This window comes from Mus caroli, unplaced genomic scaffold, assembly GCF_978045245.1.
Source record: "Mus caroli unplaced genomic scaffold, Mus_caroli_1 scaffold_3, whole genome shotgun sequence".
NCBI lineage: Eukaryota > Metazoa > Chordata > Mammalia > Rodentia > Muridae > Mus > Mus caroli.
Window position 1 is genome coordinate 72,977,583 of NW_028227258.1, and position 16,820 is coordinate 72,994,402.

Genomic DNA, 16,820 nt, shown 5'->3' on the forward strand with positions numbered 1-16,820 from the left:
AAGACACTCTATTAGTGGATCATTTTAAATTCCTAATCCTCATGTCAATGTCCCCACATGCTGCAATTACAAGTGTGTACCATGCCTTTCTATACTGACAAAAGATAAATATTAAGGGCTAGACAGAGACTGGATAAAGATCCAAACTTGTCTTTCTTTCTGAGCACTGAAGATGAAATTCAGAGGCTTGCCCATTTGAAGCAAGTTGTTTACCACTCAGCTAAATCCTGAGCAAGATGGGTTCTTCCCCTTCCTTCTCTAGTGCTTTTAAACAAGGTGTTGTACTGCTTCCAGGCTGACCTGGAATTCACTATAAAGGTTATCCTCCTCCCTTAGCTGCCTAGGTCCTAGAATTAAGTCATATACCATACCTGTGGCTTTTGTTTGTCTATATGTTCATGTGAATCCAAACTTAACATTTGTGTGGGGAGGGGAAGGAGGAAGGATGCTAATCTTGGGGTTTCTCATGAGATAGCCATCTTATTATTTTTAATTGAAACCAAACACATATCCTTTTTAAAAACATTAAATGAGGTGAACCACTAAGTCATTTCTCTAGCTCCAAGACAAAGAACTTTTCTAGGGATCGAGATTTTAAAAGTTGGACTGACTACATTTCACATCCTGAGAGTGTATGAACAAGGGTTAGAAGTTATAGCTTAAAAGTGGATATGTTTGGGTGTCAAGTTGACAAGGGGTGGTGTTCTGATGGGGTTCTGAGCATGCCTGTAGGAGATTATCTTTTTAAAAGAACTTTTGTTTAATTTTGTTTTTTTGTTTTTAAAAGGAGTCAGATCCCCTCTAGAACTGGAGTTACAGATAGTTGTTAACTGACAGGTGGGAGCTGAGAATTGAACCCAGGTCCTCTGGAAGAACCCAGATCTATTAACCCAGGGGCCAACTCTCCAGCTTTGATTTTTTGTTTTTTAGATTTATTTTATTATTATATCTTAATACACACTCTTGCTGTCATCAGACACACCAGAAGAGGGTGTCAGATCTCATTATGGGTGGTTGTGAGCCACCATGTGGTTGCTGGAATTTGAACTCAGGACCTTCAGAAGAGCAGTCAGTGCTCTTAACTGCTGAGCCATCTCTCCAGCCCTTGTTTAATTTTGTATGCATGATGTGCACGTATACATGGAACTGTGCATGCATGGAGATCACAGGATGACTTTCTGTCGTCAGCACTTCCTCCACTTTGATGTGGACGTGGAGGCTGAGCTCAGGTTGTCAGGCTCAAGCAGCATCTGCTCACCTGCGGGGCCATCTCTTCAGCCCAAACTTGGTTTAATAACTACAGCTATAATAAAGGGCTAACAAATTTATCCCCTGTATTAGTTAGGGTTCTCTAGAGAAAGAGAACTAACTGATTTAATGAGGGGGGATAACACATACATGTATATTTTAAATAGATTAGCCGGGTGGTGGTGGTGGCACATGCCTTTAATCCCAGCACTCAGGAAGCAGAGGCAGGAAAATCTCTGTGAGTATGAGGCCAATCTGGGACAGCCAAGGCTATGCAGAGAAATCCTATCTGGAAAAAAATTAAACAAATTGAACAGAAAATTATGGGGTATAAAATTTAACTTAGTGTGGATGAAGTATTTGTGCAATAGCTCATGTATGGAGAGGCCAGGGTGCCTCGTTATCATGTGGGGGGGGTCTTATAAGCCTTTAGGCTTAGTAGCATGTGCTTTTAGTGAACTATCTCATCCTTCCCTATTTTCCTTGCTTATATCCAAATCTTCTTCTTTTCTCTTAAAATGAAACAGAGTCTTATTATTTAACCCAGGTGGCCCCACTCCTGAACATTCACTTGTCTCCTCCTCCTGAGTGCTGGGATCCAAGGCCAGCTTGTTTTCTTCTTATTATGCTCTGTCAACCACCTTTGCTTGCACTTTTTATTTTCTCCTCTCCCTCCTCTTCCTTTGGCTAACATATGCTTTTCTCCTGTCTGTCTGTCTTTCTCTCTCCGCTTCCTATAATTCAGCTCCCTGTTTTTAGGGTCTCATGTAGCCCAGGCTGGCTTTGAACTCCTGCATCTATCTACCTTCCATCTGACAGAGCTACAGGCATGCAGTAGCACACTGTAGCTCTTTTTTTTAGGGGGGGGGGTAAGGGGGGTATCAATGCCAGGCTAGCCCAGACTAGCTAAGAAATAGTAGTTATCTGCCTGCTTTATCCTCTCTAGTGGTAGGACTATCAGCCTTAACCAATAACAAAAAGAAAATGTTTCTTTTTTAAACTGGTGAAGAAAATGTTATTCTTTTACTTATTTGTCCCCAGTTACATAGGCTTAAGCTTAAGGTCCTAAATGGTCATGGCATGTATCAGCCTCTAGAGAAGCAGAGAACAGAGGTAAGTAGCATTGAAATTTCAGGTATGAATCACATCCATGACCCACTAAAATAATGTTACTTCCCTCCCTCCCTCCCTCCCTCCCTCCTACGAATATATTAAAGGCTGGTTCCAAATTAAAAGTGTCTCTAGACCCTAGTGCTGGGATTATACGCATATGTCATAATACTATGCAAAGTACTGGACCTCTCTATGTACTCCAGGCTGGTCTTAAACTCAAAGTGCTCCTTTTACCCTAGCCTCATGCATGGCTCAGAAGTCTTGGCTGGGTGGTAGTGGAGCACACCTTGGAGTAGTCCCAGCACTCAAGAGGCAGAGGGAGGCGGATCTCTGTGAGTTAAAGGCCATCCTGGTCTACAGTACAAGTTCTAGGACAGCCAGGACTGCACAGAGAAATTCTGTCTTGGGGAGGGTAAAGGAAATCTTCGTCTATCCCAAGGTCAAGATTTTTTTAGTTTTATGGTTTTAAAATTTTCATAGAGACCTATATCAAGTTAAACTTTCCATGGAATACAGTCCTCTCTTCATAAAGCCAGGTAGCTGATATCTGAGTTAAGAAGACTTGTCTTCATGTTTGTGAGGAACATGCTGAAAGGACAGGAGTGCTAGCTCACACTGCAATCTTCCTACTTCTGAGGTTGAGACAGGACTTCTTTAATTTCTATCCCAGGCTGAGCTACACAATGATTCTAGGCCATCCTCAACTATACAATAAAACCTTGGGTCTTAAAACAAACAGCTGAACAACCCGTCCATAACACCAACAACACTCTAACCAGAAATGAATCAAAAAGCAATGTATAGGGTAATCCAGATAGCTCAGTGGGTAAAGGAACTTGCTACCAGGTCTCATGACCTGAGTTTCATCCCTGGAACCCACAACGTGAAAAGGTATTACTGACTTATAAATCGTCCTTTGACCTCTGTCCTGTGCCCTTGCCACGCAAATAATAAATAAATAAATAAATAAATAAATAAATAAATAAATAAATAAATAAGTAAGTAAATAAAGGACCTGTTTGTGCCTCACTTAGGATAGGTACAGAGGATAAATATTCCTTTTCTGCTTTTCCATATTACTTGGTTAATTGACCTTCTGAGGACAGGTGGTCCAGACTGACTTGTTAGGGAGCTGTTCAGGCCCAGGAGCTGACTGTCTATTCTTTCACTAATATCAACTGTCTTTTTGTGGGTATGCATGCTGTATGTACATGTTTGTGTAGGTAGTATATGCACAATACATGCAGGTACATGTATATAGTTACATGTTTGAAGAGGCCAGGGCACAATGTTGGGTGTCTTTTTCCATCTTCCCTTTTTTTTTGAAACAGGGTCTGGCACTGAACCTAGAATTCATCAATCTGAATACACTAGTCTGTCTCCACACCTTTAGCACTGGAGTCCAAGACATGTTTGCTTTATGTGGCCTTTGCATGGGTGCTGAGGCACCAACTCAGGGCTTTGTGCTGTGCGCAGGCACATTACTCCCTGAGCCATCTCCCCAGGCTATGGTTTACATTAAGCCATACATACGTCTTCAAATTTTGTTTCTAAAAGAATGAAACTACTCTAGTATTTTACGTCTGATATATACGTCTTCTGCTTTGTGTGTCACTGGTGATTTAACGTAGGTTCTTATGCAACATGACATGTATGAGCACGTGTAAGCACAGACACAGGGTAACATGTAAAAACACAGCAATGTAACTAAATAGATGTGCCACTGTGAAATCCTTATCACTCTACATTTTAAAAATACAATGAAATACATCTTAGAATCAGCCTGTCATTCAAAGCCATTTAACACTGCACATATAGGTTGGTTTGGAAAATCACGTTTTAAACAATGAAATTTCAGACAGGGTCTTGCAAAGCTGGCCCCAAACTCGTGGCAGTATTTCTTGCCTCACTCTCTCCAGTGCTGGGATTACCAGCTCACTTTGTACTTTTTAATTAAGTACTTAATGGGACATTTATCTTCAACTATGTAATGGGTGACCTTAAACTCCTAATTCTACTTCTACCTCCCAACTGCTCAGATTATAGGCAAGTAACAATGTAGCTAACAATAAAAATTTATTAAAGGGCTCAAGCCATATATTACAGAATACACTCTTTTACATCATGTCAAGTAAAAAAAATGTGTATGCATGTTAAGTCTGAGTATGTGCACAGATGCAGAGCTCTACAGAGGCCGATGGTCAGCTCCCCATGGTCAGGTCCTCTGCAGAAAGAGTACATGCTCTTAACTGCTAAGCCACTGCTTCAGTGCCCTCACATTTCTTTTTTGAAAGTAAAACTATTGAATATTTTCAATATACATTATCAGTGATACTGAGATGACAGGGCCACTTTAGTTTGCTTTACAATCTGTAAATTTGTTAATCTCAAATCCCAGATAGGAAACTATTGTGAAAATCTGGTAAAACAATAATAGCACTCACCTGTTGAAGAAGTACTCTCAGATGAAGACCTTTTACGAGTAGGGCTACAATTTGTGCTTTCTGATGATCGCTGGGAAGGTTTATCGGAAGCTGACTGGGAACCTGGGAAGAAAGAAAAAGAACTCATAGGACCACTCCCAACTACGTAAGTGTGAAAGCATGCTGTGTCACAACAGTGACCTTCAGCTGCTGTCACTGCCCTTCCCTGGAATACGAGATGGGTCAGCTCACAATAAAAAGAAGCAGAGGATAAACCATGCTTGATGTTGCTAACAGAATTTCCAAAATATCATAAAATTTGTATATCAGCAGAGAGAAAACTAGTTCTAAAGGTAAAATAAAAATAGTGATTTAGTTTTATGTACCATCACTATGAAAAATTAAAGTATTTGCTAATGAAAATCAAGTCTAACCTGTTATTTTTTATTAAAATGAACAATATAAATCAACAAACAAAATATAATACAACTAACTGAGAAATAACTGATGTGGGAAAGTCATATCCAACTTAGGCATCTCATTTAATGAATTCAGATAAAAAGGTAGGTGGTTGGGTCTCAAGTCCATTTTATACAATTCGCAAATTAATTTTTACATTCTGTTCTCTTCTATAGAAAATTCAAGAAGAACTGGTTATTAGCATATTTGTGGAATACATCTTTAATGGTACACACTTAAAGTTACCTCATAAAAACATTCAATTTCCCTTCAAAAAGTCTTTTAATTTTAGCAAAAACTCCAAATTTATGCAGCATAATTTAGTACATCTCTTGCTCAGGAGAAAATGATGTTCAGAAATTATTATTTTCCTGCAAAAAAAGTTATTTGTTTTTAGTACTTCTTCCCTAATAACCTAAAAAGACAGCTGTTGAAAATACATATTGATTTTTTATTTGCCAAAGATTTAGAAACATTCACTTTTTAAAAATGTATGTAAAATAAGCTTCAACATATAACTGGAGGCACAGAAGACAGGAAAGCAAAGGCTTGAAGAGGAGAGCATTCAGACTCGTCTCCAGGATCGGACTCTCTAGTGAAGACAGGATTTAATCTCTGAACAACAGCACAGCACCAGAAGAAACGACTGGAGCTAAGTTTCTATGATTTCCCTTTTTCTAGGAGAAAGTGCAGATTATGAACTTTGTTTGTTTTTGTTTTAAAGAGTTTCTTAAGTCACACCACTGCAGTCATTCTCTTAGTAGGCTACTGGCAGTACTGACTAGGTTAAGATGTCTAACTTGCCATTCAAGAGGAGATGTCAGATACTGGGGAAAATGATGTTGTAAACAGTGCACCTTACTTCTAAAATACAGTGATGGCTGATGTAAGATCTACTCAAGAATAAAGATTGTTTAGTCTTGAATTTCAAAGAGATACAAAAGGGATTTGAAAACTAGCAGTACAGTAAATCCCCATGGAGTGTGGCTCAGATAAAGAGTTCTCTACAGAGCTAAACAGTATGCTATAATAAAACACTGAAGAAGGGTCAAGGCATCAATGAAAAAAGAATTAACACAGAACGCTTCATATACGGACCAGATAGATACATTTTTCCTACCCAGACATGCAGACAAGACAGAAAACAACAGTGGCCGAGAAGCTGAGACATCATTGAGCTCTATCACCATTCCTGATGACTAAGCAAACAGTGTAGATTAAGTGCCAGGGAATAAATGGGGTTGGTTTAAGAGGGCTCTTAATGAAGTCTTCTCTCAGTTATAAACTACAGCTATTGGGTGTATTTTCCAAGCCTGGTGTCTGGATTGATACTATGGAGGTGGGAGGAAGGAGGTGTAAAGAAGAGCTCACTAGTCTGCCCTCTGGGAACTGATTGAAGGTTATACATGTCACCATGCACTACATCTCAGATGACATTTGTGCTTTCTGTTCTTGGGTTCTAACTTCAGTTTCTAGGCTATCTGTTAACTTTCCCCAAATTTCTTGGTCATCTTCAAGACACTCTTCAACTATACCTTTGATCATCAGGGTATCCTGAGAATCACCCTGCCTGGCCTCACCCACCTCAGGGTAAAAGAGGGAACAGGCACTTTCTTCAAAGCTCCTTCTTTTGGTGGCATCTGGAGCTGCTGAAGAGGCAGTGGGAGGTGGAATGGGGGTCAGATCCCCGGAGATCGTTATTGGCAGCACTGTACAGCAATTCCTGAGAAACTGAAACAATTGAGAGAGAGATGGCTTAGCTCACTTAGCTTCTGAGCCATTTTTCATTTTCTGAAAGTAATGGACGCCAGCAGCCTACTATTAGGATTTAACAGAAGAATGGAGTAAAAAATTCAGGAAGGCTTTCATTTTTCACTTTTAAAAGTATGCTCGAATCACTTTTCATAGAGTAGAGCTGTTAACAATAGTGCAATTTAGAGAATAAAATTGTATTGTATCCCTGAGATATGATCAAAAGCAGTGCTAATAGAAACAGTAAGAGGAACAGTGAAAAAACAGTGTTCAATGATGTAAAGTAAAAAGATTTAAGACTGGAAAGCAATGTTGCAACTTATAAGCAAGAAGTAGCAACCTGTTAAAGATGTACAGAGTATTTTAAAATTGGCTTAAGTCATGTGAAATCCATAAAAATCCATACTGCCTTAAGTTTCATTATGCAGCTGGGTAATTAGGGAAGAATAAGAGAATATTCAGAGAGAACTCATATGTCTATTCTAGCAGAAACCCCATTTTATCTGTGTTTCCAAATATAAGACAAAATGAAGTACAGAGTAGAGCACAGGACATTGTTAACTATATGGAGTATGGAGAAAAGCAATGTAGGTTTGATTCTTCGTTTTTTAGCAAATTAAGAATCAGGATGAAGGCAAATAAACATACCTAAGTCTGGCTTATTAAAGTTACTCTAAATCACAGGGCTGTGTTGCATTCCAAAATGGAATACTGTAATACTAATATTACCTTACAAAATCTACTGTGGCTTATAAATGTTACTGAATACTACATATGAAGAGGGTCCTAATATTGGTCATGGGCTATCTCTTTCTTGGGGAGAGAATGTCAATGACTGAGCCCAGGGTCTTGTGCACCACTACACTACAATCAACATTACTGTGAAATAACTTTTAGATGATAAATAAATATGTAACTGACACATTTAAGCCAACATTCACTATTAAAAATTGAAAAACAGACACTTATGGCCAACTAGGGAGCTGAAACCAACTTGTAGTTATTAAACATTCACTTTAAACATACCAAGTGAATACAATTAAAGATGTCCTCCTAAACAAGTATACCCAGGGCAGGCGAGGCCTTGCAAGACAGCTAGAAAGGCATCTGAAATTAGCCTTCCAATCTCACCTTAGCTTCTCTAGGGATGGGGGGATGATCTAAACCACAGCAATAACACCAGATACACCAACAGAGGAACTGGAATCAGGTGTCTGGGTTTCTGTTCTGTTCTTTGACAAAGGACAAAGCAATTTTCTGTTTTCCCTACTTATTTTTTTAGTTCTTCTAATTCATAGTCATTTTCTAAGGGGAGTAACTACTTTGTTGCTGTACCTAGCTTGGAAGAAATATTACCTGTTTCATTTATGGTAAAGTAAGATTTGCCAGCTAAGATGTGCAAAGATTCCATTCCTCACAGAATAATGTGTTGCTATGGATTTAAGTTCAGGAGAATCTGATACTGCCACACACACACACACACACACACACACACACACAGAGAGAGAGAGAGAGAGAGAGAGAGAGAAAGGAGAGACAGAGAGACAGACAACAACAAAAAAAGTAGAGATCAGAATTTTCCGTAATTTCCCATCTCTATTTAAAACAAACACATAATGAGATACCTTAGGAAATAAGGAATATAGATGGGAAATTTTCAGTTCATTGAATTTTTGGTTAAAAACATTACTGGGTTTTAGCAACAGCCCACAGCCTAGAAATTTAGAAACTACATACACATGAGTAAAGCAATAATTACACAGAGACAAAGAAGATGTGCTTAAATACACTGGACTTTTAATACTAAAGGTATGGTAATTCTTGGGAGTCAATTCTTTGTTTTGTTTTTTATTTTGTTTCTCGAAACAGAATTTCTCTATGTTACAGCCTTACTGGTCCTGAAAACTTGCTCTGTAGATCAGGTGGGCCTTGAACTTAGAGATGGACCTGCATAGCTGGGAGCCGATTCTCAATATTTGCTGGTAATAAGGCATTTGTGTAACGAATGAAAAGTACTACCAAGGAGGGAAACTCAAGTTATCACAAACTAGGATAATACATACAAGGATATAAGAACTAAAAATATGTGTAGAAGCCTTTTTAATTATAGGCTTTCTGAATTTCATTTGTCCATTATATGATAACTTATAAGACAAGGCTTTGAAAAAATATTTGTTATCAATTTAAACAAAAGGGAAAGCTGGTATAGATTGTACATACAAAGATGGGGTAAAATGCCAGAAAATTGAAAAGGGAAAAAAAGAACTCCCTGGATTAGGTATAATAATCCAATCTTACAGGCTGGAGAGATGGCTCAGTGGTTAAGAGCACTGACTACTCTTCCAGAGGTCCTGAGTTCAATTCCTAGCAACCACATGGTGGCTCACAACCATCTGTAATGGGATCCAATGTCCTCTTCTGGTGCATCTGAAGAGAGCAGCTGTGTACTCAATACATAAAATATATAAATCTTTAAAAAAAAAATGTTCTGGAAATGAGTTACTCATGACTGGCATACAGGCTGATAAAATGTCTTTAAAAATCTAATCTTATACAATCCACAGAAATAAGTGAAGACTAAAAAGCTGTTCTAAGGTTGATTTATTACTTATGAAAATATTGATCACATCTACTATAAAAATGAATACTATCTTCAGATATCTGGGTGTAAGCAAAGAGTCAAACTGTTGAAGTTATTACAAGCAATAGAGAAAACTGCCATTGGTGCTAAGTGTCTCTGTATGTAGAAAGGTAGAAAAATCACAAAGAAAACATGAACACACAGTCCAATGAGTTGACTCTAAACAAATTCGAAGTACTTACTGAGCAAGACTGATCCCTGAAGCCACACCAGAGAGAACTGACTCTCAGAAGTTTTTGGCTTATCTTCACATACATATTAGGGCATACACCGGGCCCCCTACCCCCATTTTTTTTTTTAAAGACAGGGTTTTTCTATGTAGCCCTGGATGTCCTGGAACTTGCTTTGTAGATCCACCTGTTGCCCACTGCCTTCCAAGTACTGGATTTATTTATTTTTTAAAGATTTATTTATTTATTTATTTATTTATTTATTTATTTATTATATGTAAGTACACTGTAGCTGTCTTTAGACATACCAGAAGAGGGCATCAGATCTCGTTAGGGATGGTTGTGAGCCACCATGTGGTTGCTGGGATTTGAACTCAGGATCTTTGGAAGAGCAGTCAGTGTTCTTAATCGCTGAGCCATCTCTCCAGCCCGCATGTACTGGGATTAAAGGTGAGCACCACCATTCCCAAATGTAAACAAAGATATATGCATATGTATGTGGACACACACAAAGACACACATTCTCACTCAGACATGAATAAAAATATAAAAATAATTGTAAAAAATAGCTATGCACGGTGGCGCAAAACTTTAATTCTAGCATATGATAGTCAGAGATAGGTAGATTGGCCAAAAAGCAAGGATATAGTTAAGATTCTCCTCTCAGAAAATAAACATAAAACACTATAAAACAAAGATCCAACCTAACTACTTCACTGAGGCCCTAACAATTCCACACTAAAATATCAACTTTAATGATGCTAAATATGAATTAGAAAAGAACACAGTCAACAAGCACGATGGCATCTACCTTTAATTCCAGCACTCAGGAGGTAGAGGCAAGCTATCCTGGTATACATGGTGAATTATTAGGCAGCCAGAACTACATAGTTAGACTCTTGACTCAAAACAAACAAACAAACAAATAAACAAGAAAATCTGGAATCTTCAGTCTAAATTTATATTAAAGGCTTTTTACAAATTTATATACTACATGTCATGTATACCTTATTTGGAATTTAACAATAGAGGCTTTTTACAATTTATAAACTACAGGTTTTGTGTATACCTTATTTGGAATTTAACAGTAAACACTCTACTAAATAGGAAATTATTTAAATGAGCAAAATGTCTGATGTTTCCAATGCTAGAAATATCTTTGGGCTAACCATGGAAGAATGTGCTAGATTTAAAATGATGCTTATTAGTGAGTTAAAAAAAAATACAGACTTATTTCAAAACAGTATTTCATACTAGATTTATAACAAATCACTTCTTCCTAATACAATTAAAGCACGGCACACATTTTAGTTCTAAGTGTGTGCAGTGTGCATATGTGCACTGGTTTGCATACATGACTGTGGGCACATGTGTACACTGGGATGTCTGACTGAGGTTGATGTTGGGACTCATTCCCAGTTGCTAATCAACCTTACTAACTGAAGTAGGGTCTCCTTAATCAAACTGAAAGCTTGTTGGTACTGACAGTCTTGCTTGTCAGATTGCCTGGAGACTCCCCATCTCTACCTGCTAAGGCTAGAATTATAGGCAGGCTGCTATGTCAGCCTTACATTCATGTGGGCATTTTAACAGTTGAGCTATTTCTTCATCTCTAATATTTGAAGACGTTGCTAAAGGTTTTGTTTGTTTTTTTGGTCCTGGATTTATGTTCTGAATCTCTTGAATAGCATTAAAAGTTTCTTGTCAAGTTGAAAATTGACAAAAAAGCTGGTTCTTAATAAAATCAGTGGTTTCTGACCATACAGTCCATATACCTCATCAGTTAAATGCACTGCAGGAAGGAAGGGTTCAGAGTCTATGTTCGTCGTTTTTAAGCTAAAAACAAACAACAGAACCCCAAACAAAGTGTTTTTCCTTCCTCTAATTAGAAAATTCTCTACAATTCCCAAGTTAGATTACATTAAAATGGAATTCCCTGGAAACCTCCCAGAACCATCACAATCTATTTTAAACCCTCACCTCTGCATGCTTATACTTTACTTATGGGTGTATCTACGATAAAACTCTAGAGAAAGTGTCAAAACCAGGATATTTTCATCAACTGATGTTTATCCCCTTCAGGTAAAAAAAGAAACAAAACTAAGTATGCTTTAAAATGAGAGAGAGGGAGAAAGGGACAGAGGGAGGGGGAGGAAGAAGGGAGAGGGAGAGACCGACAGACAAAACCAATGTGTCTTCAGAGTGATTCCAAAACAAAAACTAAGTCATTTGATTTATTCAGGAGGGACAAAATGGTGGAATGCCTGAAGTATAGAACATGTAATGTTTACATGCAGCCAATCATTTATACTGCTCCACGATCCACTCTTCATTGTCCACTTTGAAATCAGAATGTTCTGCCTCGCACAGCTGGTTATGAGCTAAATATACTACAGACAAGCTCAGTTTGATGGCATGTACCTAAAGTTTTGGTGGCACACTCCCATAATCCCAGCATTCAGAGGCTGAGGCAGGGGGACCCTGAGTTTGAAGCCAGGCTGAGCTATATTACAAAATCTGCCTTTAAACAAACAAACAAGAAAAACAAAAACAAAAAACAAAAAATGCTGTTTGTTATTCTGGTACACACCTTCAATCATAGCTCTTGGAGACAAAGGCAGGCAGATCTCTGTGTTTGAGGCCAGCCTGATCTAAATAGTGAGTTCTAGATCAGCCAAATCCTTGCAGAAAGACCCTGTCTCAACAAAGAAATCACTAAATTAAGTCTGGAGAGATAATTCAGGGATTAAGAGGACCCAGGTTCAAGTCCCAACACCTACACAGTAGTTCATAATCACCTATAAGTTGTAATTATCTGTGGATCTGATACCCTCTACATGCCTCTGAATGCAAGTGATGCAGACGTACATGCAGGAAAAATACCCATACACATAAGATAAAAAGGAAAATTAAAAGTGAACCTCTGTTAGGGGGTAGAGGAGTGGCTGAGGGTTGAGGGCACTTAGTGTTCTTTCAGAGGGCCTCTATTCACTTCCCAGCACTCATGTCAGCTGGCTCACAATCACCTGGAGATCTGATGCCTGGAGCTCTCTACTTGCAGCATGTCAGGGAATATTCAATCACTTTACCTACTCACAGGTTAAGTTAACCTTAGCCTTCATTACTATGTGTCATCTCCCCAGTCTATTCTTTGAAAATAAGTCAGTATGTGCAGTTAACATGCAAGGAGTCCCAGGGCTGGAGAGATGGCTCAGTGGTTAAATGCACTGGCTGCTTTTGCAGAGGTTTCAGGCTCTTTTTCCAGCTCCTACAGGCCAGTTAAAAACCATCTGTAATCCCAGTTCCAGAGGATCTAACAGCCTCTTCTGGCCTTGAAGGAGACAGGACATGTGTTTCAGACACATGCAAGCAAAACACCATATACACATTAAAAAAAAGATAAAAAAGAAATTCCACCCCTTGAAAGGGGAAAATCTTCATGCATCACTTCAAGTTGCTCTGTATAGAACTTGTGTCCTTTCATTTATTTAGCCAATCATTTAGTTCTATCAGCATTAACAATTGTGTATTTATTTTAAGGTTATACCCAACATTATTAGCATTATTTAGTGACTTGAATTGTTCCAAGTCTTGCCACTGAAAGTTGTGTCATGCCAGGCGGTGGTGGCGCACGCCTTTAATCCCAGCACTTGGGAGGCAGAGGCAGGCGGATTTCTGAGTTCGTGGCCAGCCTGGTCTACAAAGTGAGTGCCAAGACAGCCAGGGCTACACAGAGAAACCCTGTCTCTAAAAAAACAACAACAACAAAAAAAACAAACCAAAAAAAAAAAAAACAAACCAAAAAAAAAAAAAACCCAAAAAACAAGAAACAAACAAACAAAAACAAACCAAAAAAAAAAAGAAAGTTGTGTCACAAATATAAATTTTCAAAGGTGATGATTTTTAACACTGTGAGGGGGGCATTTCAACATAATGAACTTTAAGTTATATAAGAAAAACAACGATAAACCTTGGAGATCAATTTAAAGCAATGCTGTTTTAAAAACCTTTACAATTCAAGAATAGACTACCAACAAAAGCAACCACAAACAAACAAACAAAATCACACACACACAAACATGAACGCACAAAAACAGTAAACAAACCCATTAGAACTGCTATGAAAGTGTTAAAGCATGATTTAGAGGGATAAACTAATTTTTTTGAGTCATAGTCTTTGTAATCCTGGCAGAACTAAAGCTTGCTATGTAGACCAGTGTAGCTTCAAACTTACAGAGATCCGACTGCCTCTGATCCCACAGTGCTGTGATTAAAGGTGTGTGCCAGCATCCTAACTAGTACAATCCAGCTCTTCTCTTTTTTTAAAAAAAGATTTATTTATTATTATACATTAGTACACTGTAGCTGTCTTCATATGTGCCAGAAGAGGGCGCAGGATCTCACCACGGGTGGTTGTGAGCCACCATGTGGATGCTGGGATTTGAACTCAGGGCCTTCAGGAGAGCAGCCAACACTCTTACTCGCTGAGCCATCTCGCCAACCCCAATTCAGCTTTTCTTACTTAAGTTTTTTCACTTTCCATTTATTCTTCAGCCTGCAGAAACTCAACAGATTGCTCTCAAACTGAGACAATATAACTGATAAAGCCCAGGCTGATCTATAGGTCCCTTCTGTCCCTTGCCTCCAGGGTGCTTATAGGCTTGTGCATACTCCACATATGGCTAGTACTGGGCAATCTTGACAATAAAGTTAAGAAACCTCGAAGGCTGATGATGAAGCATAGAATGGTGCTTACTACCAAGTCTGATCCTAGAACACACATTAGAAGGAAAGAACTTACTCTCACAAGTTGTCCTCTGACCTCACCACATATCCTGAAGTGGGAAGCATGCCACAGCCTATATAGGTGCACTCACAGGATTTCAGTTTTCTCCTTTCACAATGTGGGGTCCAGGAATTGAACTCAGGTCATCAGATTTGGCAGCAAGTATCACAGGACTATGCTATTTTGCCACCACCTACCTTATTTCTTGAGATAGGGTCTCTTAATTGAGCATTGAGTTCATGGACTGGCTAGATTGGCTGGGCAATGAATGCCAGGGATTGGCCTAGGTCTCCTCCAATCTTTAGCTGTGATTACAGGCACATGCCACCACACTTGGATGGGTTTTAGGTCTATTAAGAGTAAGGCATCTCTCTAGCCCCTTCACCTAAGTTTGGACAACCCCTCCACCCAAGCAGGTCTTTGAGACAAGAACTTGTTATGCAGTCTTGCTATTTGCTATGTAGCTAAGCATGACCTCAAATTTTTTTGCCTATCTTCTTAGTGCTGCGAACTGTCCCCCCACCCTGCCCCCAGGTTTATGAGGGTTTTCCACATGTGTGTCTGTATATCACATGTGTGCCTGATACCTAAGAAGGTCAGAGGAGGGTGTTGGAGTCCCTGGAACAGGAGTCACAGATGTTTGTGAGCCACCATGGGTGCTGGGGATATAACTTAGGTTCTCTGCAACAAGTGCTCTTAACCACTGAGCCATCTCTTCAGTCCCTGTGTCGTTCTAACATGCCTACTGCACAGCACTCATCGTTAGGTGCACCCTCTCACATAGATTCTGAGACAGGCTAGACAGACAGGTAAGGGCACAGGGGAAGGGAAGAAGCTCATCTTAGGATCAGCCAAGAGTCAAGAATTCTAACACAATTAACAGGATTTGAAATGGAGGCCACATTTCTTTTATATACAGATACTTCAAATAATTGTCAAAATAGTAATGAATTGTGAGTAAGGCCTAAGCATATAGCTTTCTTTCTTAGTTATAAGCCTGTAATTTTCTAGAAATCTCACAAAAAGATTCCATTTATTAAAAAAAAAAAAGATATGTCTTAACTACCTTATGAAAACTTTGTGACCTATGTAAGGTTTTACACCGTATTGGATTGGACCCCATTCAAGGCACCTTTACAGCCACCTACCTACCAATATAATCTCACTCACAAGGGGGAGGACTGCAGTACAAACCCATTTTTAAAAACATATCAAACAAGACGTTGAAAAGGTTTTATTAAAATAACTACTCAGACTGTTGTAGACAGCAATATAGGGCTGTATCTCTGCCCTCTACCCCATAGCTTAACTTCTCTTTAAGATATAGATCCATGTCTCGTAAGATAGAAAGAAAGCTAAAGCTATTTTGTTTTGTTTGTTTTTGTTTTGTGAAGACAGGGTTTCACTGTGTAGCCTTGGCTGTCCTGGAACTCACTATGTAGACCAGGCTGGCCTCAAACTTACAAAGGTCTGCCTGACTCTGTAAGTCTCTGCCTCCCAAGTGCTGGGATTAAAGATATGTACCACCACCACTCAGCTTTTTCTTTTAGTTTTTAAAAATATGTATTTATTTTGTGTGTATGAGTGTTTGCACATATTGCACGTAGATGCACCACATGGATGCATGGCACCCAAAGTCAGAAAAGAATGCCATCAGATCTTCTGGAACTCGAGTTACAGCTGTATGCTAAAAGGTAGATGCTGGAAACTAAACTCTGGGCCTCGGCAAAAGTTGCCATCTCTCCAGCTTGCTAAATCTATTCACTATCTCTAATATTCTCCTCTGTGTAATACTTCATTTCACTTCATCTCAGGACCATTCAACTAAATGGCCCCAAATAAGTACACCACCCCAAATAACCACGCCTTTTCTTCTCCTAAGTAGTCTTAGCTCTCTACCTTGCAAGAGTCTGCTGTACAGGGATGCAAACAGAGGATATGATTCTGTTTGTTAATCTACTATTTCCACATTGCTGTCCTTGTCACTGCAAGAGCTGATTATCCTTCTCCTTTAAATCTTAACTCTGGGGGCAAAGAGTCTAGACCTTTACCCAAGCTAGGCAAGTACTCTACCACTGAGCCCCTGCCTCCCAAAGTCACTCTTGGTCCCCCACATCTCTCAAAAATCTCTTTTCTTGATTATTGTACTTCTGCAATGTGTGTGTGTGTGTGTTCCTTTCCAGTTCAGGATGTTCAAAATATCCTTTTTGCCCTACATTTCTCATGCC

The 16,820-nt window shown here is 39.0% G+C and overlaps 1 protein-coding gene across 8 annotated transcripts in view; it reads right to left on the reverse strand.

Annotated features, from left to right (window-relative positions):
* Ash1l (ASH1 like histone lysine methyltransferase) overlaps positions 1–16,820 on the reverse strand; it is a 130,441-nt gene that overhangs the window by 75,272 nt on the left and 38,349 nt on the right. For all 8 annotated transcript variants that reach the window (XM_029475230.2, XM_029475227.2, XM_029475228.2 and 5 more), the window contains one exon: positions 4,806–4,907. In XM_029475230.2, coding sequence (XP_029331090.1) covers positions 4,806–4,907 — 102 coding nt within the window. The remainder of the gene's footprint in view (positions 1–4,805; positions 4,908–16,820) is intronic.